Below are 26,984 nucleotides of genomic sequence, written 5' to 3' on the forward strand. Positions count from 1 at the left end.
TGAAAATTACGTTCTGAAAGATGTTTCATAGTAAATATTTAAATATAATATAACAACCTATATAAAAATACTAACAACCGTGTGTCTTAACTTGTCGTTTGCGAAATATAACAACGTAGTTGTTCGACGAACAAGTTACTAAGAAGTCATAAAGTTTGTTGTTAATTCTTATTATTATCACCGATAAGGTACACGTACTACTCATTATCCTGTACAGTTAAATTCACTCTTCATCCTTCGTTGTTTCACAAGATTCGTTCATCAACATTTTGAGACTCGATAAATCTTTGGAAAAGGCACGTTATTGTAAATAATTTAACGCGACGCTCTTAATTCGCTATGATTTGCAATAATTTAATCGAAGATCGATAGCAAAATGTATCAACTGTTGGAATTAAAATTATTTTTCCAATATTCCAGCTAAGATTCACGATTTTTTATTGACTCGTTCGCGAGAGAAAATTACACTTTTGTTACCTTAATCCGAAGCTTACGAACTGATAATCCTTGTAAATAGATCGTTTGATATTTACCGTAGTGATATACGATACAATAGTGCAGTGTTAATGGAATAAAATAAGATTTAAAAATATAAATATATTGGTACGCGTAATTTTCAATTCACACAGCGCCATAAGGAATTATTAATTGTACTTACTGTCTCAAGTAGAAGTAGCATTTGTCCGAATTCAACGTTCCATCGTTCGACAGAGATTCGAGTAAATATACATTTTTGAACAAACGATATTCTTTCAGTTTCTCTAAGTAGACGAGAGAATTCAAAACGGTGGGAATTTTCTAGAAACCCAATATTTTCTAATATTTATTAATTAGTCTTCATAAAGAACGAAGTGCCTCGTTGTAATCCAATGCCTTGTAATTGCCTTTCTTCACCTAGTGAATTAGAACGTGATCGAAGATCGTCGAGGAATTTGTTAGGGAAATTTGTACATACGCGTTATATACTTAGCCACTTATTTAATAAGAATGGAATATTAAAAGTAACAAAAGGCAGTAGGTGAAATTATCTGTCACGAAGGCGATACCACGGCTTCGTCGATTGGGTGATTTAATTGGCCAGTTAATTGCGGTTGTTGTGTACAAAGACGATTTTATTCGATGCACATAATATTCTTGTAATTCATTACATATAATTACCGATGTATAATTCATTGTTGCGGAATAAAAGAACATTTAAAAGGATTCTGGAATTGTTGATCCTCTTTATTCACCTCCTTCGTTTCATCGATAGTGAGAAGTTAATCGCGACAGAAATACATTATATTTGTAAAACGGTAAGTTCGATGTTATCGAAAAGAGACAGTGTACCTGACATTTACGTTACATGTCATAAGACAATCAGAGAAACAACTATCACAAACTGCATGACTATTCGCTATCTTGGATCAACGATGGCTGTGCTGACTTCACTCGTGAGGATATGCGATTGTAAATTAAAAATGATTTAGCAAGGAAACGCGCAGAAGATCCGTAGGTCTATTTTTCTAAGAAAACTCCAACGATATAAAAGCGCTAACGAAATAACGGTAGATATAAATCAATACTAGAAGTAACGTTTACCTAGATATTTAAATAGGAGCGATTACGATATCATACGATATCAGGTACATTGGTATATCGTGTATTCCTAATTGTCGAAAAGAAAAATCGACTAGAAACACGCGATAGCGAGCGGTGTCGGTAAAAATTCACTCAGCAAACGTTTCAGCGTGAAGATATTGCATGGAAAACGGCGCGATACGACCTACGTCAGAAACGTAAAACAATGGTGAAACAATGGAAGGAAAAAGGAGACGCGAGAAAAGCCGTGGCAAGGAAGGCAAGCATCGATAAAAATTAGTATGTGCACAGGCGTATCGTTCCAGGTCGAAAGTCACAAGGGCCGAAGGAATAGTTCTGGTACGATACCTTTTGTACGAAGAAGGGAAAAAGCGGGAAGGCCGACCACCTACTTCGATGGCACAATGGGCCACAAATGCGTGGCGACAGCAGCAACAGATATACGGCAGGCTGATTGCTCGTTGTCGCCGAACGTCCGATCGTCGGTTCGCCTTCTGCACAGAGAGATATCCCATTGCCGAAAGCCAGTGTCTCTGGAGTTGATCAGAGCTGGGCTGGCCGACCGAATCGGCACGAATCGGGAGCAGACCGTTTTAATGTAATTTAATGGCCGCGCCTACGCGATGCCAAACGAAGCCGAGCAATAGGATGAGGACGGAGAACAGGATGTTTCTCGGCTTCCAATTTTCTGTCAACTTTAAAGCACTTGTACGAGAGCGGACCTAAAATGTTTGGGTGAGAAGCGCGCGTCGTTTTAAAAGACTATATTAATATCATTGGCAAGTTGAAAGTACGAAATTATAATTTCTATAAGGCTTGATTACTACTTCGAACGAACGGAGATATTTGAAGTTAGACAGAATTGCTGGAACAACGTGTACTATACCGTCTACAAGTAAAGCGTCAGAAATACAACTCTTAAGCGAATATACAAATAAATGGGAAGAAATTTCCATTTTAGAATTCTCACGGTTGATTTAGAACGAGCCTTTGCCGACGAGGATTCCCCCTCCGCCCCTGACCTACCTTATTATAGCCACCAGGATACCAAAGAATCTTGGAGCAACAGATTGGCCAACAGAATGTCGAACAGGATTGCCAATGGGGGTGAGAACGGAGGGATACAAAGACGCCGCCGGCTAAGCAACCCCATGGCACACCCAAAGGGGATGGAGTATGGGGCGGGAACCATTCAATGGCGAATCACGACCCGAATGAAAAGCGATATGTGGGGTCTGAGAAAGCTGAAATTCGAATTCGTGAGCGTGTACAAGTTCTAGAAAGTTGACAAATGTTAATATTTTTTAGTAAAACCATTTTCCTACGTTTAATAACGACACGTTGATCTTTCGATCAGTGAATTCTCGTGAAATAGTTTGACACAGTATAATTAGGTAGGTCGAGTTAGCAAGTTTTAAATACGAAACATTCATGATACGATATATAATCGTACGAGTTGGCTTATTTCACCATTTTTAACTTAAACGGATAAAGAGAATTATGAACAAAATAAACGAAAGGTTGCATTTCCTCTTTGATCTTTTTTCACAATAGCAGTTTTCCGGCACGAGTTCTCGGAAGGGTCGTAATTTTCATAAAAAGCGTTACTTATTTCTCGGCAGTGAGTTTTTCGTCGTAGTAACCAGGACAGATGTATCGGTAACGGCAAAGCTGATAGGTGTGACGACCTCCCAAGTTTAAGCCGCACCCTCACGAGGCAAAACTAGGGGCGGCGTTATCGTCATTCCTCCGTGTACGCGATTGCGTTCCTTCTATGATTTCCATTTTGTCGCAATACTCTCTATGATATTACGGAAATTGTATAAATTCAATTTATTAATTTTCGCGAATTCTTATTTTTATTTAATAGCGTCTTACAGACAGCTGGGGTTGAAATCAATTAAAGAATTGGAGATCGATAGTTTCGTAAGGCAATTTATTCGTTTTAATCACTCTAGAGAAATTATAATAACGACTATCGTTAATTTCATTTTTGCTTCGGCGTTTTGGTAGACAGAAAATAAGTTAAATGCATAAAATGAAACTCTACGAAATTGCATGTAATTAAGCTCGCCGTTAGCTGATCGTATTGTAATCGATGCTCAAGTAGAACATCGATTATAAATTATTATGTGTGCAATTAACAATGCTATACGGAAAGATTCTTGCTCCAATATGTTATTTACGTAATACAATTATTGTATGATTTTAAAATTCAGGTGTACTACTCGATGGTTACAGTACCATACGATATAACACAGTCACGTACAAGAAAGCGGAATAAAAAACACATAATGTGGATTAAAAGAGTAATATACATACATAATATAGGCATATTATAGATAATTACATCTGCTATATTTCAGTAAAACGTATCTGCATTTGCATAATTCAGCTGTTTTAAAAACCAATTGAATCTGATTATCGTATAATAAACGGCAACTTCACCTATTTACAAGTAAATAATATTAAAATATGCGCACACGGAACGTCGTATCGAGAATAAATTACTTGCAATATTTAACAAATTTTTTCTTCACCGAGAACTTTATAGGAAATTTAAGTTGATTCGTAGCAGAACTGGAACTAAGTTAACGACACGGTATAAAATCTTTTATTTTAGGAAAGTTGGGATTTCCTACAATTTCATTCTTCGATCGATCTATTTATAAACGTTGATACTATCAGAATTTCGACTCATAAACAGAACGTCAAGTATACGGATAAATCGCCACGCCTAGCCCATTCTTTGCGCTACTACACGCCAGACATATTTACGACGTTGTTGATTTGAAATAACGTTTCACTAATTTTTAAAATAGTAGATAATGGTAGATACCTAAGTACCTCGAAGAATAATATAGCACGAAAATGCATTAACCGTACAAGAGTATCGTTTCAGTCGGACAAAAGGAAAAGCAGTAGTAGAGCGGAAAATTAGTCGGACAATAACCTGACAAAATTGATATCGACGATACCATTAACTTTCCACAAATTTATCCCAACTTTTATACCAACTTCTGACATCTGCCTCTAATATCCCTGTCTTTAACCACACCTTGTTATCGTTAAAGAACCACGCCATGCGTGAAAAACAAGGCCTGCCTTACGACAATAATCGCCGAATCGTCCGTAGCAGGAAAATTCCTCCAAAAATGAAAAAAGAAAAGGAAAAATCTCAACTACTGCGTAAGCTAGTACGTACACGTACAAATACTTTGACAAGCCAGTGTACCTTTAATTCGATGTCGATGGCGGTATCACGAGGATCGTGCACGAGCGTCACGAAGCGGTGTCCCCTTGGAAGAGGGAAAAGGGGCAGGGCACAAATCATCGTCGGCTTAAGCAGACGTGGAAGCGGGCATAAAACGGGCAGAGCGAAAAACACACAAAACCAGTTCACGCGGACACCATGGCTGCTCCCCTTAATGGCAATGCGGCTCCCCATGCAACCCATACTGGATCCTCCAGGCCGACCAATAGGGTGGGCCGCGATACTTCGAACAATGGCACGCTCGAATAGATTAATCAAACTTAACTGAGCCAATGAAAGCCGTGCAAATCTCGCGTGGGGGATGCATAGTTCGCAGTGGTACGCGCTTGCCCGTTACAACGTGGCCGGGACAACGCGAATGAGAGTGAATCTTTCGAGCATTGCATTATGGGGAATCATGGGGGGAGAGGCTATGGGAACGTGTGGTGTTGCGAATTTAACGACGTTTAACGATGTCGCGTCGACCGTTCGATCATCGGATGCCTAGGATCGTTCGTGGCTCGCATGGATCATGAGTTTCTTTCGAAAGGGATGCGAGAATTAGGGTCGTGTGCGTTGTACTTACATTTTGGGTGGTTGGAACGGTTTGTTCGAATTCTTCATTGCGAGGAAATTGTATTGCTACGATTAGATTCTGATTATGCATATCGTTATGGTTTAGGTATGATTCAGGCTATAGCTTAGGCAATAAAGCTATAAACAGACGTAAAGTCACTGATAGAAACACTGAAAGTCAGTAAATTGTAATATTAATTGTACGAAGATACATTTTCTGAAAATTATTCTCCAGGATTATGTCGTAATTATTTCTTCTTTCACTTACGATTGCCTTTCGCCAACCTGCTAACTCAGCCATCGCATCATCGAATCGTTCATTCGCATCGTTGAAATATCCTTGCAGAGGCTTTGTCATTTTATAGTCCAAAACAACTCCTCTTAAAATATGTCTTTTATATATCAGATATTTTTCTCAAACACGGCTTCGTCTTTGCTCAGGTCTAATTAGAATAGTATGTCCGATTAATAATTCAAACAAACTCGAAGAAACTCAGAACTGCTGTACCTAGGAGCGACGCGGAAAGCCTGCGAAACTGAAAACCTCAAAGATCCCAAAGCAGCACTTTCGAACAACAAAAAGAGACTCGGCAAGGCTATCCGATGCTGAAAGATCGTCGGTAAGCAGAGCGAAAAAGAGGAAAACACGGCCGAGCCGACAATAGAGCCGACGGTGAACAGCGGAAGAAGAATTGATTCAGGAAAATCGAGCGTTGATCATCGGTGATCGGCATGAAGTGGCGGCTAGAACAACCACGTTGGTCTACGGGGGTCCTGGTTAGGGCAGCCGGTACCTACATGCGTGGATCCACTGGCAAAAGATGCACAAACGCGGCGTGATGCGCGTCTAATCAGCGCAGCGTAGCCAGCTGCCGTGCGGGCCGGCATGAAGCTTTGGTTCATTCATCAGGACCCTGGTTACAGGCTGCAACACCACCCGAAAAATCCCTTTTCTTTCCATCCGTTTTCCCCCGTGCTCTCTCCCTTTCTTCCTCGTCCCTGCGTTCTACGTTGAAACGCACGAGGAAAACACTGCACCGCAGCGTGTCCGTAGTTTGTTGTTGGTTGATAAGGCGAAGCTTGAAAATGTTTGCCATCATCAGCGATAGAACTTGCTGTAATCGTGTTCGTCTCGATTTGGAATTGCTCTTGAGCAAAAGTGGTAAAGTAAGCATCTAAGCTTCGAATAGCAACATTTGTGAATACAAAGAAGAGAAGAAGAGTTATTGTTCCTTCTCTTCGTCCTTCTTTTCGTCGCGACAAAGCTAAGAACGGTGAGATCGTTCGGAAAATCCGATACCTCTGAATCAGAGCTAGCGACAAGGAACAAATTGACTGTTTACCATTTCGTTTCACCCACGTTTTGCCACACGAGGGACGCGCTAAGTGGCGAAAAGATCGCGTGTTCGGTTCAGTTTCAGCGAGAGAAAGCATCAGAAACGAGGAAGCGATTCGAGGTAAAGAAAGTATTAGAACATAGAGTATTTACAAGACGATAATGAGATATTGACTTTGCGGTGGAAGTTAATACTTACTTGAGTATGGTACAGCGACTAAAACGATCGTAAAGCAAGGAGAAATCTTCTATACGATTTGCATTTATCGTGCATAAGGAAATGACACGAGTATTCTGGTCGCTCATGATGTTCAATAATGACAGCTGACGGCCAATTTCTATTTCTACTTCGCTAACGAAGATAAAAGAAATAAATACTGTATCATTTGCTGACAATATGCGTAGAAGAGCTTGATAAAAAGCTTGCCCACCGTCGTAATAACCATCGTGGCTAATCTAATTTCACGTGAAGATTCGATCAGCGCCACATAATTGGCCTAATCAAATTCTCCGCCGGCGGTAGTACCGACGAAAAGCACAAAGGCAACGCCGCCATAAGTAAGCATGTCATCGCGCGTTATGAACTTTTAGTTCTGCCCAAAACACTTTCCGGTCCCCTCGTCTTTCCGCACAACGCGTCGGCCATTTTGCTCGCTTGTCGGAACGAAGCTGGTCCCTTCTTTGCGATTCTTCAACCACACGTTCGACGATTCAATTTAACATACATTCGATACCATTACGTTAATAATAGAAAACTACGAACGAGAAATATGATAATCCATAGATAAATAGTCTCGTAGAAGAGCAATTTTAAAATTCATTATGTCGACGATTAATTCCAACACCTATGAACGATCTTAGCATTTGATTATGCTTATTTCTGCTTAATTAAATATGTATTTTTGTTATCATCGTCGCGTTAGTTATACAACTACAGTTAGTTACTAAATTAAAATAATTTTAAAACTATTCTACCACTCATAGTCGCCCATACTTTTCACTAATATAAAATTCTTCCATCTGTTACTTCTTAAGAGGAGAGACTAAAAGAGATCGTCGTAAGAACATCACACGAACAATAATATTAATATTTATATTAATAATATGAGAAATTATTTATATTGCAATTCTCGTTTGAATCGTCGGAAATTTGCCAATTATTCGATAGATTTTACACCGAATGGCTTTTCATCGACGTAATATCGATTTTTATGCGAGCAGCATACTACAAAGGAAAAAGAAAAAGAAAAAAGGAAATGGTGTTTCAAGGGATCGCGGTTTCGCGGCAAGCGGCGGCTACGTTTAGGCGCGGTGCCGCACAAAATCGTAATATCCTGAGTGGCGTTTAGTGAGCCATGAAAAGCTTTATCTGTATCCTGGCTGGCTCACGAAACTTAATTAAACGGTGCGGTTACGTTCGCCGAAGGAATTCTTTTGATGCTACGATTCCCATTATCGAGCAATATCCGTTAACACTTACCGACTTTATTACATACGCCCGATGAATTCGCAAAATGGACTGCCGAACGGAATTATTAGTCTCTTTATTAAGCCCTGAAATCACAGTCAAATAAACCGACCGATCTAACCGGGGATTAACGATTTCCTTAAAATTTGGCGTTAAATTGTTAACTTTACGACCGCTTTTATTTTTGTAAAACGCTATGCTTTTCAATCGTCTATGATACGTCGCTTTGTCCCTCGCGTGTATTTGACAAAATTGCGAAATCCACGCCGGCATTTCGTCCTCCTTTTTCCTCGTTTTCGTGCTCGTGCAATTGCACCTACATATAACAAATTGATAATGAAGCCAAGTCCTGATCTTCTTGCGTGATCGAAGGAAATTTTCAAATCGCAAATTACAGGTTATCGGTGTTAATGAATCGTTTTGCATAGCGATAACGAGTTTCGTATTACGTGTAATTAAGCATTTAATCGTCTCGCGTGGTTTAACATTGTGAAATTGTAAAAAGATTGAACTTCAAATTCGCTGTTTCAGAAAGTGGAAACGCTAGACTATAGGGAACAGTTTGGAAACATTGTAAGCGAACTTTCACAAAGCTGCACTCAAAACAACTTCATTTTTGAGTCTTTAAAAGTCAGCCTGCCAAGTTTTGCAAACTTTTTCCAATGGATGCGCAAATCCACTTAAGCCAGATTTCCGCGCGATCGCATGTGAAATCCTCTGGAAAATATTGTCGCGCCCGTGGATTTGCCTCTGGCCGTGAGGATTTCGACGCGGAAAGGTCGAAAGAATCGAAAGATCCCCGGTCTGACGAAAGAAACCCGAGAAAGAAATCCTGAAGAAGCATGTGAAAACATCGAATGGGCGGGGCAAGCTTAAGCACGCTGGACCAGCGCCTTCGGGATTACAACCCTTTTGAGGAAGGATCTCTCTATCACGTCCACGCTTTTTTCGCTAGAAATTCACAGATTATCTGTGATTCCTGTCAAAATTGTATGTATTGGCGTGACAGAGGTTGCTATCGTACAAAGGTAATACGTATTGGTTTTGAGTCCTCGTTTTGAAAGTGGTTGGACAGGTTTGAGAGAATCAGATTAGAGGGTAAGTTAGGAGATATTTAAAAAAAAATGATGTGTCTATTAAGAGGCAGAAAAAATGCTGTTGGAAAATTAGAATAAAAACCTTCGTGCGATCATGTCTGTTTATATTAATACTTTCAATACGTCAATTCCTTTACTTCCGTTACTTGATACATCGCGTGTTACGTTTCGTTAACTTGTTTAAGAATTTTCTTGTATTTATTTTTTACTATTAAATTACTCGTTCGCTCGTTAAGATACGAGTCTCAAATTTTCATGGGGAAAGTTGCAAGCAATATATTATAATTCTTAAAATGAAGATCATAACGAATAAATTGAAAATTGAAGTAGAAAATTGTACGATCACATTTGAATTCTCTTTCGGCGTTAATATCGTCAATGATAATTGTTTAATATCTGTTGCTATTTTCGAAAGATTAAAAGCACTAGATCGAGGAACAATTTCAACTGTTCAGAAAGCACTAAGCTTTGCGTTCATCTCTGTACTGTATGTTCTCTCGTTAGATATTCTATTGTATTTTCCCACTGAAATTTGAAATTCTGCCAATGCGTTTACTTTTCTTTGGCTATGGAACGTGTTAATAATGAATAGGTAATACATATACTAAAAACCGAAAAGATGTGACAAGTCAAGGACGCTGTTCGACCGGTCGCATTCAAGGAACTACGAGTTGTAACCTAGCGAAATTTGCGTATGCATTAGTTTGACAGATCAATGTAATAGGCACATGAATGACACTTCTGTAACGTATTCTTTGCCTTTCTTTATGTGGCAATATTTCCTTTTCGTCCTCCTTTTCAACATTTTTTCTTTCTGAATAATATCTTCCAAGAAAAATTTCCTCCGTAAATTTGTTCGTCCTTTTTCTTAACTATGCGGTTCTTTATAACGTAATATATTCCTCCTTCGTTCTAAAGCTTTATTCTTCTTTGTGTAATATTATCTGCCATCTTGACGTTATTGCTTCGAAAATTTTATTTTCCTATATATACGTCACTTTGCCTTCACCTTTAAAATTCTATCTTTCGTTTTATAAATGTAAATTAACTGCTCCCTTCTTACATTAAATTTTGCGTTTTCATACGAACCAGTAGCATAGTTTATTTTTAGCCTGTCAGTAGCAAAGGGAATTCGATTTACAATTATTTTCTCGTATTCCTTGTACTCTCGCTTAGTCATTTACACATATATCCACTAACACGCGAACAATCTTATTTTACTGTACCATATCTGCTGTCTATCATTCAACTCCCAACTATTAGGTATATATGTGTATCCTTATGGACATGGATGTGGAAATGCCATCATTATTTTTCCTTTTCAAGCAGGCCACTCCCTCGACTATCTTCTCGTGATATACTGAGACCATGATGCTCGTTCAATATAATTAAAATACGAATAAGAATCCATTTCTTTTAAAATGTATTAATCTTCTAAGACTTCTCGTTATATCACACTCTCTTCTATCCAATCCACACAGACAGAAGCTTCGTTCTGCCTGTTCTTTTTCGTCGTACGGCGCGGAAAAGGAAAATTCACGGTAACTACCCCGCAAAATCAGCAGAACCTCTCGGAATCGAATTTCAGTACGAAAGCAGCAAGAGACCCGTGAAAACATAACAATTTGTAACTTAACCGTGAAAGTCCTTCGACGCCGGTCGGTTCATCTTCTTCGTCACCCTGCTTCAACCTTGATCTACACGGCTGGTAGAAAATATGATTTAACCGTGCAGTACGGGTCGTACGAGGGTTGAACAAGCGATTCGACCGAGTCACGGCCACGCTTTTCAACCCCCAAACGTTGGAAACTCGCTGAAAGCTGGAGCCAGTCGATTGGCGTATCGCGAACTAGCTACGAGATAGACGAATGTATACGCGGGGCAGAAAAAGAGGCTGCATGGTTGAATACGCGAGGAAAAAATGCGTGGAAGGGTCTGTGGATAAACGTGGACACGGTTACATCGGCCGTTTGTTGCTTTAGTTAAGCTAGTTAAGACGGTCCGCCGAGATTAGTCTCGTTTGGTTACCACGTTGATATAGACGTGGACACGGGAATTCGACGTTCTTCGTTAACTTAGTCAGGCAAATCAATCGGTTTGATTCGCCTGTTTTTACGGGTTCCTTTTTCACCGGATAAACGAGCCGTTTGTCGCTAACCGATGATGTTTATTGGCTTCCTCACGGTGCAAGGATTTATCTATCGTCGCGTAATTACGTGTTTTCCATGGGACAGTAAGTATAGCTTCCGGAGATGATAGCTGTCGTTCCAACGCGACCAGCATGAGACTATAGGAGTAGATGGGAAAATGTTTTAAGTGTCTTCTATAATCGTATCTTCGACTCATCTGCGTTTCCGAACATTGTTTTCTACGTCACATCTGTTCGCCCAAGTGTTTCTTCGTCCCTTTATTTTCTCCGCTTGGACCGATACGGTTGTGCTTATCGCGCGAACAATATAGCATTTTCTAAACGCGATTGTAGCGTTACAACTTTTACAACTGTGATTAAACCAAGTGAAATCAGCGAAGCAAGTATCGTGGTTTTTCGCGAGATTAATCACCAGCCTCGGTGCGTCGAAGAGCCGAGATCGAGGATTTCTAGACCGGCTTCGGATAGCAAATAAACAACGGTTTAAAAAGTCAGCAGCCACGGACCTAACGGTTAACGGGGTTAGTGTCAGCTTCGCGGCTTATCCAACGGCTAAGGCGAGGCTAAGTCTCGAGGCGAGAGAACGCATTATCTTACTGGGGGGTCCTCTGCTCAGCGACCAAGCCACCACGATGATCTCTTCTTCGTGGTTAAGCCGTAGCCACGGGTCGCTCGTACAATCTACCGCTGTTCCGCAAACGTCTTTTTTCGCTTGTCTTCTCGCCTCCGCTCGGATGTCACCTTGATTTTCCGTATAAACGGATACCCCTTCCCGAGTCCAACAAAATATTTCTCCACTGCTGCACTCTGAACCGGCAGCAAGCGATTTTAAGATTTTTCGTTAGGCTGGCAGCGTGAAACGTTATGGATAGGTTAATGATAGTTTGCTTGAATAGGATTCTCGAGTGAAGACACAGGATGGGTGAAATTATAAATGCTAGAGAAAATTGTCTCGAGATTGCAGATAGGTCTATCATTGCGAATGTGTGTGCAGAGTTAGGCGAAGAGCTAGTTGTTGCAGTACTTTCCTCTGGTATTTGTTCCTTCGCGTGGAAATTAAACCGTACATCACGAACTTACTCGAAGAGATTAGTCTTCGGTATGTAGGTTTCCATCGGCATAAACATGCTTCTGTTATTTTATTATTGGAGTGAACGAAGAATCGGTAGCCTCTGAGGACGCGAGAGGAACGAGAGAAAATTAAAGATACGCCACTCGATGCAGTGGCCAAATAATTAAAGCGAAAAACATATAAAATTGAACGTACTACTGTTTGGTACGTTTCTGACATTTACCAGGTAGACTGAAGCGATCTTTATCTGTTGGTAAAAACACTCTGATTCGTCGGCTGTTATTTTAGGATGGATTTATGCTTTCGACGTGTTTAGTATGTTTATAGAGGAAACAAGGAAACCAATCCTCTTAAACTAAGCTATTTCTACGCCAGGTGGATTATATACAGGTGTTTCAAACATCCGAATAACATGAAAAAGGGGAAAGATTCTCCTTCGACGGAATTTTAAAATTAAAGTCGTAAGACGAAACGTACGAGACGTGAAAATTTATATATTTGGTTTTAAACAACGACGAAGTACTCGAAAACACCGGACTAGTCGCATAATCGCTAGCAACGCAGGAAGCAATCAATTCCAGCCGCCAAAAGGATCTCCAAAACGACGATCCCACTCGATGCACGTAGAGAAAAGCATCGAACTCCCCGGAGTCCTCGTGGACGATTCTCGCAAGATTTCTATGTCATCGCCGAGACTTTGGTACTGTGGTGTGTCGTTCGATAAAACCGTCTTCGATCATCCTTTCGCGTCTCGAACGAGTGGAGAACTCCCAGAAGGCAGTGGAGGGTGGATAGGTTCGGGAGCGTTCCTCGATTTTCTCGGTTCTATGGATTCGTAACGGGCATCTTGAGCAGCTGGTAGGGTCAACCTGGAGAAATCACGATGCAGTCGTGGTCTCTGGCGACACGGAGGTAGCACGAAGGTGCTACGAGGATAGGAGGACAGAGCGGGACAGGAGGATACGGCAAATAATGTGTAAATGGGAGGAAGTCGCGGGCAAGTTACACCGGGCCGAATCCAATCCGCGTTCACGGAGCAAGCGGACTGTGACGAAACAGCAGACTCGCCTCGGCATCGAAGGATCCTTTTTAGCTTTTTCCACGGTCCGCAATCAAAGAACGCGCGACTTGGCTCGTGTACATAAAGGATCTCTGCCTGGAACCTCCCCGCTTCCGCCGGGGAAAAATATGGCAGGCACGAGACTGCGCGGTGAACGTTTCCTTTTTCTTCCCTCTTCGGGAAAGTCAACTCGATGGGATTTATTTAATCCGGTGTGAGTAATGCGGATAGCGTTGGCGTTTGATCGAATTGCTTTCAACGAAAGTACGTGTACGTACGATGGCTCAAAGGCAACTTACGGTACGTTCGAGATACGATTCATTGATTTAAGTATAGTTGTGTAGGTGTTGGGAACACTTACGTGGTTGAGTTGTTGGGGAAAAGGGCTCCTGATCATTCGTAAATAAATTGCGAAGTTATATAGAACGTAAGATGCGAGCGAAAAGTAGAATACGCAATGCAAGAAAATATTGTACGAGACTTTCTTTCCTCGTGTTAGGAGAATATTAACCACCGGTTATGCAGAAACACACTCATAAAATCCTCGCATTTGGGTGTAAAATTATTCGCTAAAGAGATTCCTATGTTGGAAAAAATATCGAATATAAATGGAAAAACAGAGCATTTTTATGAGACCAGGTTAAACGATAGCATAAAAAGACGTATTTCCACGTGGTCGACGAGAAATATATTAACTGGGAACCGATAAACGCACGGTCCGAAGACGTGCCAAAAACGCCACCCTAAGAAGCATCAAAGTCACCGAGCACGAGTTCGCCAGGACCAGACAGGCTGGTTGCCCGTTTCCAGCTAACGCGTCGAAGGCTAGACGACCTCCATTCGTGTCTCAGTTCGCACAACTCATCTCTAACGCGTTTCTTCTCGAGACATTAAAGTCACGAACGAACACGGAACGGAACAGAACGGCTAAAGAGGCCAGGCTCTCGTCTGGTCTGCTTCAGCCCTCAACCAAAGGAACAGCGGATCTCCAACGTGGCTCGAGAGCAAGAGGAGAGTGAACTATGACAAAGACAAGGACGATGTTGGCAGAGGAGGATGCAGAAAGCGCAGAGAGGAAACGAAGGAAGATGGTAGAAGAAAGTTCTCGACGAGCCTGAGGCCTCGCAATTTTTCAGTGGGATTTATTAGAGCATCATTCTAAGGCTTTACGACCCACCTGGCCCGAGCGGTCGTCCCCTTCCACCTTGCCGCTTCCATCGTGCTCCATCTTCCTCGACAACTCTCGTTTCGCGTTCTCAGCCAGCCGTTTCGAGAGAGAAAGAGGATGAGGAAGGGTTCACGGCGCGGAGGGCAGCTCAGCTAATTATTTTATTCTCACGCCGGACCGTCAGAGTGCGCGTGCCTTTCATTAGACTTCCTCCGGCCATTCGACGCACCCTCCTCTCCGACAACGATCGTTTAGTGGATTACTTCGTTTCGGTGCATACGACACCCTTTCGATTGCCTTCGGCCGCCTCGATTTCCACCTCACAGATTCTTCAGACGATGCCGCTGCTTCTCCCTTTTCTCGCTCGCTATCGATCACCGTTTTTATACTTCTGAATTCTTTCATGGCGTTTATTTGCAAGATGGTACCTAAGATAGGTATCTCCACATCCTTTTCTATCCTCCGATGACGTGTTTATTTCCGAGTTGCAGACCAAAGCAAGAGTTTGCCTGTCTTCCTTGTAAAACTAGGGAATTGTACCTTCTCTTTGATCAAGAATTGCGCGTACGTATAGAAGAAACGCCTAGCACTCGATAACAGAAACAACAAATAGGTAGTTCCGTTACATTTTTGAATTAAGTATGTAAAAACATTGAACATTGAAATTCTTTAAATCCTCGACCAATCCATCTAAAGATGTTAGCGTCATAATTATGTAACTGTACGTATGTAAGCGTTTCGATCGAGTTTGAAAGTAATATTTGATCGGTAAAAATAAATCTATACAGCGATGATCAATGAGAAAGGAATAGAGAAATTTGTAGTAATTTTTAAGGACATCAAAGATGTTTTATTAGATTCGTTTCTATTATAGTCCCGTGTAATTTTCAACCACAGCGTAACTGTACCAAAGTTCATTCGCTGAGGGAGAAAGAACAACCGCAGATTGAGCAAGAAGAAAAAATAAGAAGCGTACTACGGTGGTCAAAGTGTATGCAAAGCTTCACCGCAGCTCAAACATATCGCCATACCGACGTTTACATTCGTCGTTAGTAAATCTTTGCAAGTAATTTTAAATCCTTTTACTCTGCCTCGCGCGAGTGAATAATTCCGTGGTTATTTGCTTAATAGCTGTCACATACTTATCGCTTAAATTGCAAATTATTTTCAGGTGAATATTAACTCGTTCTTTTCTTCAGTTTCCTCCGAGACAAGCTTTCTTCCTATGAATCGTGCAATAAATTAGTGATACGATACGAAGGTATTAAAGACGCAGATTTTTCTACAGTTCTACGCAAGTCCTTTGACACATTGTAATATCATTCTATTACATATTACTACATTCATCAGTGATTAGTAGATTCTTCGCGAGAAAATAAGTTGATAGTGCTCAAAATATCCACCTACGTGTGCTGGTTCGTTTGTGAGAAGAATAACTTTGAAAATCTATCGGGTACGTACGCTTAGACCGAAACATTTTTACGCAAAATGTAATATATTTCTTTTCGCGAGCTTAGAGTCGCGTCATCGTCCAAGATCATTAGCGACTATTGACCGAATTAAAAAACATTACAGGTAAGCGTTTGCGATCAGAAAATTCTAATAATAGTCTTGCAGAAAGCTGGGATTGTCTTTGATGTTTCATTTTCTTCTTATATTTCTGGTTATATTTCTTACATTCCAGGATGATACGATTGATAGTTACATATCACATATTTCACATAGTCTGTGAGCTTGGCGTTGACGGTGAACTATGGCGTTTTTCTTATTTATCAAATCTATTGGGTTCAATTTCTTACCAAAAGAAAAAAAAAAAAAAAAAGAGAAATAATATTTTTCTAGTATCATCCTAGACAAATGATCCAGAGAAAGCGTGGACTTCTTTCCTAATTGAAAACCGAACGAGGTAGTCGTCAGTGTGAATAGCGATGGAAACATCGTACCGCGTTCCATCTTCAGTCTTCGACCGTAGGTCTCTTAAAAGCGTGGTCGCTCCTCGTTAGACTTCCAAATGGCCGAAATATCTTCCTGATTGCCTTATTGACCGGATGAATGAGTCCTTTGCATAACTTTGGAACTGGGACACCGTCAGAAGTCGACCACCCGGTATTTAGCCGTCGTTTGAAAAAAGAGCTGTTTCTCAATGTTTCTCGAACGCGAGGACGCAGCCAGAAATTATGCAAAATCGCCTGTTTGCTGTGCTTCGCGCATTGTCCGAGCGCTCTCGTAAATTATTGGTATCTTGTCTTTCGAAAAACGCGTAACCACGAACAGGTATTCAGTGGTACGCTTCGTCGAGAATAGAAAGATTCATAGGCAGCTGTTTTGAAGCTCCTTAGAACGAACGGGACAACTATCGAGATAAGATTTTGAGTATAGACTCGAGCCTTTTTATTTGCTCGATTTTTTCAAGGTGTCTGTCGTGAAAGACTTTTCTCGTTATTTGTTTGAGAATAACGTGGAATTTCGAAAGTCGTTATGCTAATAGCAAGTAGATGGTTATATTTGAGAGAATATCGTAGAAGGTATTAGAATTAGTTAACTTTTGAAATTCTTCGTCCACTATTCGTAAGTACCTGCACAGTTATTTTACTCGACAAATTTTTTAACTTATAACTGTACATATATATGTATAACTGTATACGTATAAAAGTATATATATAACTGTATATGTATAAAATGCAACATCCCAGATGCGTTATGTTCATTGCAAAGTTAATTCCCCCGGTATGCTCGTTTTCTGCTTTATGTTTTATATCATTCGACAATTTACAGAAATTCGCAAATTAACAGGAATTTATCGATTGACGTTTCCTTCAAGATCACACACACACACGCGCGCGCGCGCACATACACAGTATTTACGAAGAAGTCCTCGACGATTCCCAAGAACGAAGCTCTTGCGCGCATATGCCAACTCGATTCCGTTCCCAAAAAGGCGTTTTTAGAGGAGAAACGGTCGTAAGCTATAATCCGTGGCGTCACATAATTTACATAAAATTAGCCGATAAGTTCTCGCTAGCAAGGTGGCCGTATCCCAGACGCGCCGGCACCTTTGAAGGAATTAGTCTTATTGGGCACAAAATTGGAACAGAGGACCCCCTGACCTCGTGCGCGGGGCGTATGGCCCATAAGGCCCCATAAGCTCCACCACCAAGCCATAACGCTCGAACGGACCTTGCGTTGCGTATAACGAGCTGAATTATGTTCGCAGCACCGCTTGCTTCTGCAACATTTTCACGTTGCATAGTTCGCGACTATGCATCGGCAATAAGCCCCCACACGTAGACCGTGCTTCCCCTTTTTCACCTTTGTCCCGAGTCTTCGCTTATCTCTCCGCTTCTTTCCTTTGTTCCCTCTCTGTGTTTTCATCGCCACTCGAGAATACCCAAAACAATTCCCAACGATCGCTGGTTATCGTAACATTAGCCTATCGCGATATTCTTCAAGTATTATTCAATGTAGATATTATTTTCCTGGTTCTAACTATCTGTTTGAGACGAGTAAACGTACTTAATGTAAAGATATGCTATAACAGATCGAAAGACGGTGAATTTAATAAACCGTAGCACGATAAATATAGTTCAGAAACGTTAAATACGACGTGACACTTCTGCGACTAAGTTTTCGAAAATACTTTGAACGGCTGAAAAATATTCTTAACGTTTGATTTTAACGTTATTTGTCAATGAATGGATACACGCAAGAAGACCATATATAGCTTACTCTTTGTGATCGGAGAATATGTAGAAACGAGAGTGCTTTACGCGACACCTTTTGCAATAATATAAGCAGACATGCGGCCGTGGTGGTGAAGGTCGAAACGGTGTTCAAAGTGACTCGTTCCTCTCGCGGTAGCCATGTCCTGAACGTAAATTCGCGATACTCGATACGTATTGGAGCTGCGTGGAATAAGATATGTGACGACCCTTGGCATCATGCGCATTCTCTATTTGCAAGATGGATTCTTCGGTCGTTCGGGCGAAACCACCCGCGAACACCACAAGTCTTTCAAGATTAACGTTTGATTGCCTTTCCCTTCGGCGATAGAAATATGATTTATATGTCAGGCGGAAAAATGGTGACGTCACATTCGCGAATTCCTCGTATAAAAATAGAATGATCTTTTAGATTTACGCGATACTTTTGCTTCGGTGCTATGTTCCGTTGGTTCGTTCCTTTCTCCGTGAAACTATCGTCCCCTCGTTAAAATCTCATCACTCTTTTGTTATTTATTTTCTTAATTCGTATTTGACGTTCTATAGCAGATCTGAAGAAGAACATATACACAGAAAGGGAATATTCTATTATTTCTTATTGTCTTATTATTATTAGGAATTAGGATAATACAAATTATTACGCGACCTATCTGTCCAGATTTTGTCATTTCCAAATACGTCCACACGCTAGCTTGGGTATTCGCTTTTCATTCAACGAGTTCAACTATTTTTGCTAATGGTTCGATAGCGAAATACGCGGATGAATCGATATCTAGAAATAATTCCCATATTGCAAGTTATAATTTATAACAGAATACATTAATTCCTACATTGCTGTTTCGAGAAAATCGATAGGAATAAATAATTCTTAATATCTTATCCACGAAGTGGAGACCTGAAACATTTACGCGAGAATCAAATAAATTTCATTTCACGTTCGCATATTATTTAGTAGCTTGAAATAGAAAAAAGGGAAAACATTAAAAAATTTATTTTGCTAATTAAAGTTTTTCCCATTTGAGACGAAGATAGGCTTTGCATGGTTGGACGACGTTAAATTATCATTCTAGTGTTACCAACAACGAAGTTCTGTTCAATTGGCAAACGACGTATGCGCGCGCGAGCAGCGACCAAAGCGAGAGGCGCAAAAGGTTGTAAAAAGAGTTAGAAAAGGAAACGGTAATCCGGCATATCGGCGTACACGCGTGGCTATAAAGGTACTTCGGTAATGGACTCCAGCCAGCCGACAAAGGGTTTTATTTAAATAACTCGAGGCAGGCGAAACGGCCTATTCGAAAATCCGGGGACGCGCGAGTAATATTGCACCCTCTTATTATTGCTCTTGTCGTCAGGAACTTGTCGTAATGGTCTGACGGAGTTACGTTCGTGCGTATATCGACACACACTTTCTTCGTTACCATATGATTTTTTAGTATGTCTATTACATTTAGCCAGTCACCGTTGTTAACACCGTGTCGGATGTAAAATATTGAAATATTACGCTTTATCTACAGATCTAAACAATTGGAATTAGAATGGCGGTTGAAAGCAATCTTTGTTAGAAAAATAGTTCGTCTTTGTTAAGTCGAAAATACGATGCATATCATATATAGAGTAGGTACGATACGATATTATAAGACGAGGAGTTGATACCAGAACGATTAGAGCGGTGAAATAGGATTTTATAAATATTTGTGAATATTTTTCACGTATCTCCGATTTCTATCTTTTTTTTTTTTTTTTTAATGGCCAATATATTTCTTTTTATCAGTTTCGGGAAATCTTATTCGACTTGTAATTCGGCAGTTAAAGAATCTGAATGAGAACGTGTTATAAAGAACACGTTGAAAAGTGTAGCTGTACATATATATATATATTTCTAAGGTTGTTCGTTGCAAAGATCGGCGGCTCGAAGCCAGCAGCCGCTAAACGGTCGCATTAAAAATTCTAATGGTGCCGTACACGCATCACGCGTTTCTCACCTGGTTTAACATAACAACGAGGCTAGTTCTCGTGGTCGTTGTGCCGCAGGACAGCGAAGAAATCCCTCCGTTCTCCTATTTTCGTCCAACGAGCACGGTCATGGAAACAATGTGTGTTGGAAATCGGTGTGGCCCTCGCCACAGGCGTCTTTGACAAGCAGACTGATGTCGGCGTATCACTCATCAAGATTTATCGAGACTTAGACTAATTGCCGCTTTTAATAGAAATTCGTGCGGCCTTACAGAGGGTCTACTTAGCGGTTCGACCCTTCCACGATGCCTTTCTTAGTTTTCTTTTTCCTTCGTCTTTCGTTTTTCTTTCTTTTTTTTTTTCTTTTCACTGTGTTCCAAGTCAAACCGACCGATGATGGTGAGAAAAAAGCTGATTCAACGAACGATTATCACGGATAACGCGGGGGGAATTACGTGAAAAATTGGCCGGCGCATCATTTAAGAACGATGCTTCTTGTTTAGCGGCACTCTATTCTAACATTTCATCTCGCTTCTTGGTCGGTCGTTATCCACCGCGAGTTCTCTCACTCTCGCAACATAATGTAATAATGTATAATATGTAGCGTAAATGCAACATCATCGAAAAACGTAAATAAAGTAATTTATGTATCGGTTTGTCGAGGTACGAGAAGCTTACATATGAAAGTAATAAGTTCTTTCTAATGGAAGTCGTTACACGCAAAAGGTACAATCATTGTACGAAGGAAGAGACGCAGACAGAGATTTTAGAGATTTTAAAAAAATGACGTAGACATCGTTGATCGTAATATGCAAGAAATTATATGCCACGATATTTTCAAATTTTATAGAATCGTAGTACAAATACCTTTTCATTGTCGCAATATTTAAAAAACAGAATTCGATCGCGTAAATTGACTAAAAAAAATTGCAAATAAATTAGTGAGCTAAGAAATACGTGCTTAGTGTGTTTAATAGATGATGTTTGACAAATTTCTTAGTACGATAATCGTGCAAGATATTTTCAAGAAATTAATTTTTTTCTGTGTAAACTTAATTTAATGATCATTAACAAAGTCCATTAACTCCAATGAAAACGTTACTTTCTAATGATCAACCTTGAAGACGTTATAACCCAGTACACAGCCTTCGACTTGTGTTTGAGATTTCATAATAAGCACAATAAGTCTTTTCATAAGGTTCACGAGGCTTACTTTTCCTTCTAATCTTTATTTTTTTGTTCATATTTTATAGAACGGAAAGAAATTTATGTTACAGTTTATTGCAAAATAATTGAGATTTAAAAGTTATCACTTTTCTAAACGATATAGCAGTTCTGTTCTGTCGAATTAATTGACTAATTATTTAGCTACAGTCCTTGTCGTACATCCAAATTTCACAGTTCGAACAATCCTCTATGAATAATTCCATAGAATCGTTCCATATTATTGAATTATAATCTACATACACACACACCACATAGATACTTTTCCAACATCTCCATTTCATCAGATTTGATCTATCGCTCGTAAATGTCCGAACGCTTTAGTCGATTTGTAACGATAACACATAACGTTTGATGTATAAGAGAAAAAATAGAAGAAAATGACCTGTGGCAATTAATAACGCGTTACATAGTTGCGAAATACGTTATGTTTATGTATCTCCGCGAGGGAAAAGCACGCGAGAGGGACAGACTTCGCGTAACTTCGAGTCACAACCCTTCTCAGAAGATCGTAAGGATCAGTTGGCAAATTTTATCATCCACAAATCGGAGAAGATTAAACGATGTCCGATAACCAGCAATAAATCACTCGATATCGCTAACAGGAGCAAAACTCTAACACTCTCATCGCGTGAGACATCGAGAACCAAAACAAATCGACGAGTCCATAGACAAACCTCGTATACTCTGCGTGTAAATAAAAACCAATTTCCAGCTTATTTCATCCACAAACGAGGCTCAGCACCTTGAACGATACTCAACGACCAGTTCTAAATCCCAACACCACCAAGAGAAACGAAATTCTACTACTCCCAAGAACGCACGTGACAAGTCAACAACGGAACATCGAACCAGCAAATTGTTAAAGTAAAAAACAAACAATCCATAATGCAGATAATATTAGGATCACAGATCCATCAGCAGGACAAACTGGTTTATCCTTTCCGATACCTGTCCCATTTAACGCGAGGAAAAAGCTGTCCATTGTGAAATTACCGAAACCGTAGACGATGCATCGGATGCGAGAAAGAGGTGTTGCGAACTCTTATTAGTTCCGCGTAGTTTCCACGCTACAAACGCTAGACAAAACGAGACCCGATGTTTCCAGTGTCGGGGGTGCACTGGTATTGTCTAGGAATCGGTAAATTCGGCGTGAACTGGAGCCAAGTGCCGGTAGTCGAAGAACGCAAAGATCTATGCCTCTTATTCGCGTTAGCAGGAGAAAGTCCTTACATCGATCAGAGACTGCAAGGTCACGCGGGACCAAAGAGTGGAGCAAACCTACCGATTTCGTTGGATCGATAGTCCGTTTTCCAGCGTTCTCTATTGTCACCGTTGGCAAGCTTCCTTACAGCGTCCTGTACTACCTCCCTGTAGCTTCTTCGTGTTCGAGACGCTCCTTTTCAACCGAGAAACGAAATTGTCCAGTCATTTTTATTCCTGCCTTGGCGTGGGTCCTTTTTTTTTTTTTTTTTGCTATTTACGAAACGTGTGGGGTCCTCCGACCGGTCATTTTTGATATTTCTCTAGCTAGTCAGAGCGACTGTTTTGAAATGATCGTATGGATGACGAGGCAGATCTCGGACATTGTCTTTGATAAGAAGTCGTAAGGATACATCACGGTAATGAAAGAATTCCGAACAAAATTTCTCAGGGTCTTCCTGCGACACATCTTTCGCTCTCAAAGGGACTGCATATTATCCATTTCCATAAAATAATTATCACGAGTCATGGCGTTAAATACATCGTAAATCTCGAGAAAGTTCGGTGTCGGACGACAAGTACGATGTTTCACGAGCATTTACGTACAGAATGTCCTTCGGTTGATACAACGCCGCCCTAAAAGACGAGGACATTACGTGCATTTGCTCATTGCGCAGGACCTCCCGCTGTCCGTCCGTTTCGCTACCGTACGGAAAGATTTACAGACAGGGCGACCGTACTCGCAAGGAAAGGCCTTCGTAAAAATTTATAGCAGTCCATCATGCGTTCATTATGATTTTACTTGCAGACAGTGGAGGCCGTAAATATTCGCTGTTTTCGAGCATACAGAACTCCTTAGAACGCAATCGAACGCAACGGGGTCCAAATTGAAATTCGTCCGCCGGGACCTACGGCTTTTATTCGAAGATACACGAATGCTACGGTATCATCTCTCGTGAATACCGTGAACAATTGGAAAAACAGAGGTTCCTTTAAGCAGAGATTTCAAACAGAGATTTGGGAAGTCGGAGGAATGACTCGTTTGAGTGGATCGGAATATCGCGTTTAAAGTAGTAGAACCTTCTCTGCCTTAAAATATGGATAACTTTGAGACTTTAATCATCGATCAATTGTTCGTTTTCAATCTTGGTACGGCTCTCACTTTACAGGAAATTGTTAGTGACAAACTCCGTGATGGACTCAATATAAAAATTCGAAAAGTCATACGACTGCAAATGATCGTACATTGGCATTTCGTTGATAGAATGTATGTCCCATAACCGTTGAATGGAATATTAATTTGGAAGAAGCTTCAGACGAAGCCTTGGCTGCTGCGATTAAATTAAAATAACACTTGTATCTGCATATACGTAGCTATTCCTCTTTTATTTATTTCAAAGTAGCACCTACATACCTATATAATAGAAAAATTGAAAGCCAATAGCAAAAATCTACTTTTGAAATGAATCGTAACATTCGCATATTAACTGTACGTAGCTGTAATCGTAATAAGCAAACAACAGAGGAGGAAATTTATGTCAAATCTTGTTAAATGTTAAAATACAATCTCGTAATTCCAAGCCTACATCCTATCAAACTCTCTCTCTCTCTCTTTCTCTCTCTGCAGATAATCAAGCACCCTAAAACCACATTCAAACGCACCCTAAAGTCTGCCCAAGTAAATCACCAACATATTTCATTGCATCAACTACTACTTATCTACACCTCTTCGTTCGCGATGCCCATTCAGAATACCAATATCGCTCCCTGTAGAAGCGGACCACCTCTGTACCACGAAAACGCTATCAACTGCCCGTGGAGCTTGGAAAAGGAGAAAAAAGCAAACCCCTGGTGAACATCCAGTGAACGTCGAAGAGCGGCTCCGTAGGCGTTTCCGCTTCAAAGAACGCCCACTGGAAAGCGGCGGTTTGCCAACCAAGTAACAGGGCGTAAACCATCTGGATGGGACCCCACTGGAACCCCGTTAGTCCCAACGAGTCGACAGTCCCCCTTTTTCCGGAGCAGTCGTGGCGAAAAGAGAAAGAGACAGCCATCCATTGCTCTCGCAGAGCCAGTTGGAGGGACACGAGGGGACCAGCGGCCCAACTGACACGTTATTGCAGCGGTACCCCTTGCAACGAGAGCCACGCGTGCTACCTGCTTGTTCCTTTTCTTCCTTGGCGTGCTGTACCGCCACGATTCACCCTATCAAGCCAGTTTTTCCATCCATTTTCCTTCCATTCTTATTTTCCTTCCTTTCTTCCCAGTCGTCGGCGTCTCGTCTGGCGCTTGTCAGCTTCGTTCCCCCTTTCATCCTGGCGCGCGTGCCCTGCCCCCATCGCCCCGAGACGCCGACGTGCCCCGTCTGTCCTTGTCGTTCTCCACCTCCGCCGTTTTCGTTCAAGCAGTCGTTTTGTCCAAGCAGTCGTTTTGCCTCGGGCCAACGGTGCCGGCCGCGTGCTTCTGCCTGTCTGCTAGCCGTATAGTTTCGCGTTTAGTGAAAACGGACAGTCGTGTGATCCAACGTGAGATCGGGAACAAGTGGGTGACGCGAGTAACCAAGACGCGCGACAGACCTGGAGGGCTGCGAGGAATTCCTACGTTGGTGGAAGGATGGACGTTACCAGCGGAATGAGACCCATCTTCGGAGGATACCCGTTTCAAGGTTGGTACCGTTGCGCCAGTCCTTCCGAAGTCTTTCTTTGTATCGATCCACTTCATTTTTTTATCAGCTTCTCGGTTACATTACTCAAATACACGATTAAGTCTCAAGAGATAAATTATGTCCGTTCATTGGTTACAAGAAGACGACAGAAACGATAGAAAATCCTAGGATGAATTTAGATATAACGTTTGCAACATTGTCGCTTTCACCTAGCTTTCTATCTGTGGGTCGATCAATGTGGTTTTGTGTATCAGATAATGTGAGTTTTAGCGAAATGTATCTTAAATATCGTAAGAGGTTTCAGATTGTTTCCGTGGAACAAGACAGGTTGTAGTTGACGAGAGACCGAATTGGATTGAATTTAGCGTATGCGTCGAATAAAATTGAAATTTGCATGTCACGTGGTATCGTCTCGTCAGGAATTGATAAATACCTTGAATTTCCACCGAATGTCCCTTAGAATCATTTTATTATCGTCGCTTTTTTCTGCTTTCCCATCTATAGACTTGATCAATGTGGCTTCGTGTGTAAAATTGGACAAAGTGATTTGAGCGTGTTTCGTTTGAATATTCCTTAAGGATCCTGGCAGATTTCGGGTTTTCTTTTGCCGCAAGAGAGTTCGTATTCGACACGAGGTGAATGGAATTCGAATTTCACGTATGTGACGAATAACATTGTAGTTTGGATTCCACGTGGTATTGCTTCGTCAGGAACCGATGGATACCTTGAATTTTCACCGAGTGTTCCTTGGACGAATGTTTGTAATTATTTCTTGAAACAGGGGAGTTGAATAGAATTGGAGATTAACGTATGTGTATGTGAAACTTTAATATCACGTGGTTGATATGTTCGAGGAAATAGAACCTTGAATCATCGTTTAGTGTTTTCCTAAGAATGGACGTAATATTATGTTTCATAAAATATTATGTTTTTTTTTTTATTATTTGCTATGACACATGGAAATTGAAGTTTGACGAATGTAACTAATAGAATTGAAGTTCGAATGTCACGTGGTATATCTTTTTCGAAGGAACCGATAAGAATTGTAACTCTCATTGGAATACCCTATAATCGTCGAAATATCGATAAATATCACGGTAGACCCTTTCTCTCAATATATGTTCTTAGAAAAAAATTGCTCGTGGGATTTGAACGTCGATTAGCATTTGCGTCGTATATAAATTCTTTATTATTCCGCGTAGGAAAATGTTGAAAGAAACAGCTATGCGTCTGTATAATATAAATGCCTATAAGATTCAAGAAATTATCGATCTTGCAACGTGACACGGAAAAATTTATAGAGTTTAAAAATCATTCGTTGCCTGACAAGTGTTTATTGGTCGGCGTATAGGTACTTACCTATAGTATAAAAAAGTTTCAAAGGAAACTATCGAAACGACACAAGCACTTTTTACGATCCTGTTAAATCAAGACGTCTGAATGGTAAAAGAGCAATAAAG

General features: G+C 40.7%; 1 protein-coding gene and 1 long non-coding RNA gene across 3 annotated transcripts in view; one reads left to right on the plus strand and one right to left on the minus strand.

Annotated features, from left to right (window-relative positions):
• LOC139993287 (uncharacterized) overlaps positions 1–26,984 on the minus strand; it is an 84,557-nt gene that overhangs the window by 33,083 nt on the left and 24,490 nt on the right. The window lies entirely within an intron of this gene.
• Positions 25,336–26,984, plus strand: part of LOC139993284 (protein gooseberry-neuro) — a 29,723-nt gene continuing 28,074 nt past the window's right edge. Inside the window, exon 1 of one of the 2 annotated variants that reach the window (XM_072014865.1) lies at positions 25,336–25,524. In XM_072014865.1, the coding sequence (XP_071870966.1) occupies positions 25,473–25,524 (52 nt within the window). In that variant the 5' untranslated portion in view covers positions 25,336–25,472. The remainder of the gene's footprint in view (positions 25,525–26,984) is intronic. The other variant, XM_072014866.1, reaches the window with a different exon arrangement.

This window comes from Bombus fervidus, chromosome 12, assembly GCF_041682495.2.
Source record: "Bombus fervidus isolate BK054 chromosome 12, iyBomFerv1, whole genome shotgun sequence".
Classification (NCBI taxonomy): domain Eukaryota; kingdom Metazoa; phylum Arthropoda; class Insecta; order Hymenoptera; family Apidae; genus Bombus; species Bombus fervidus.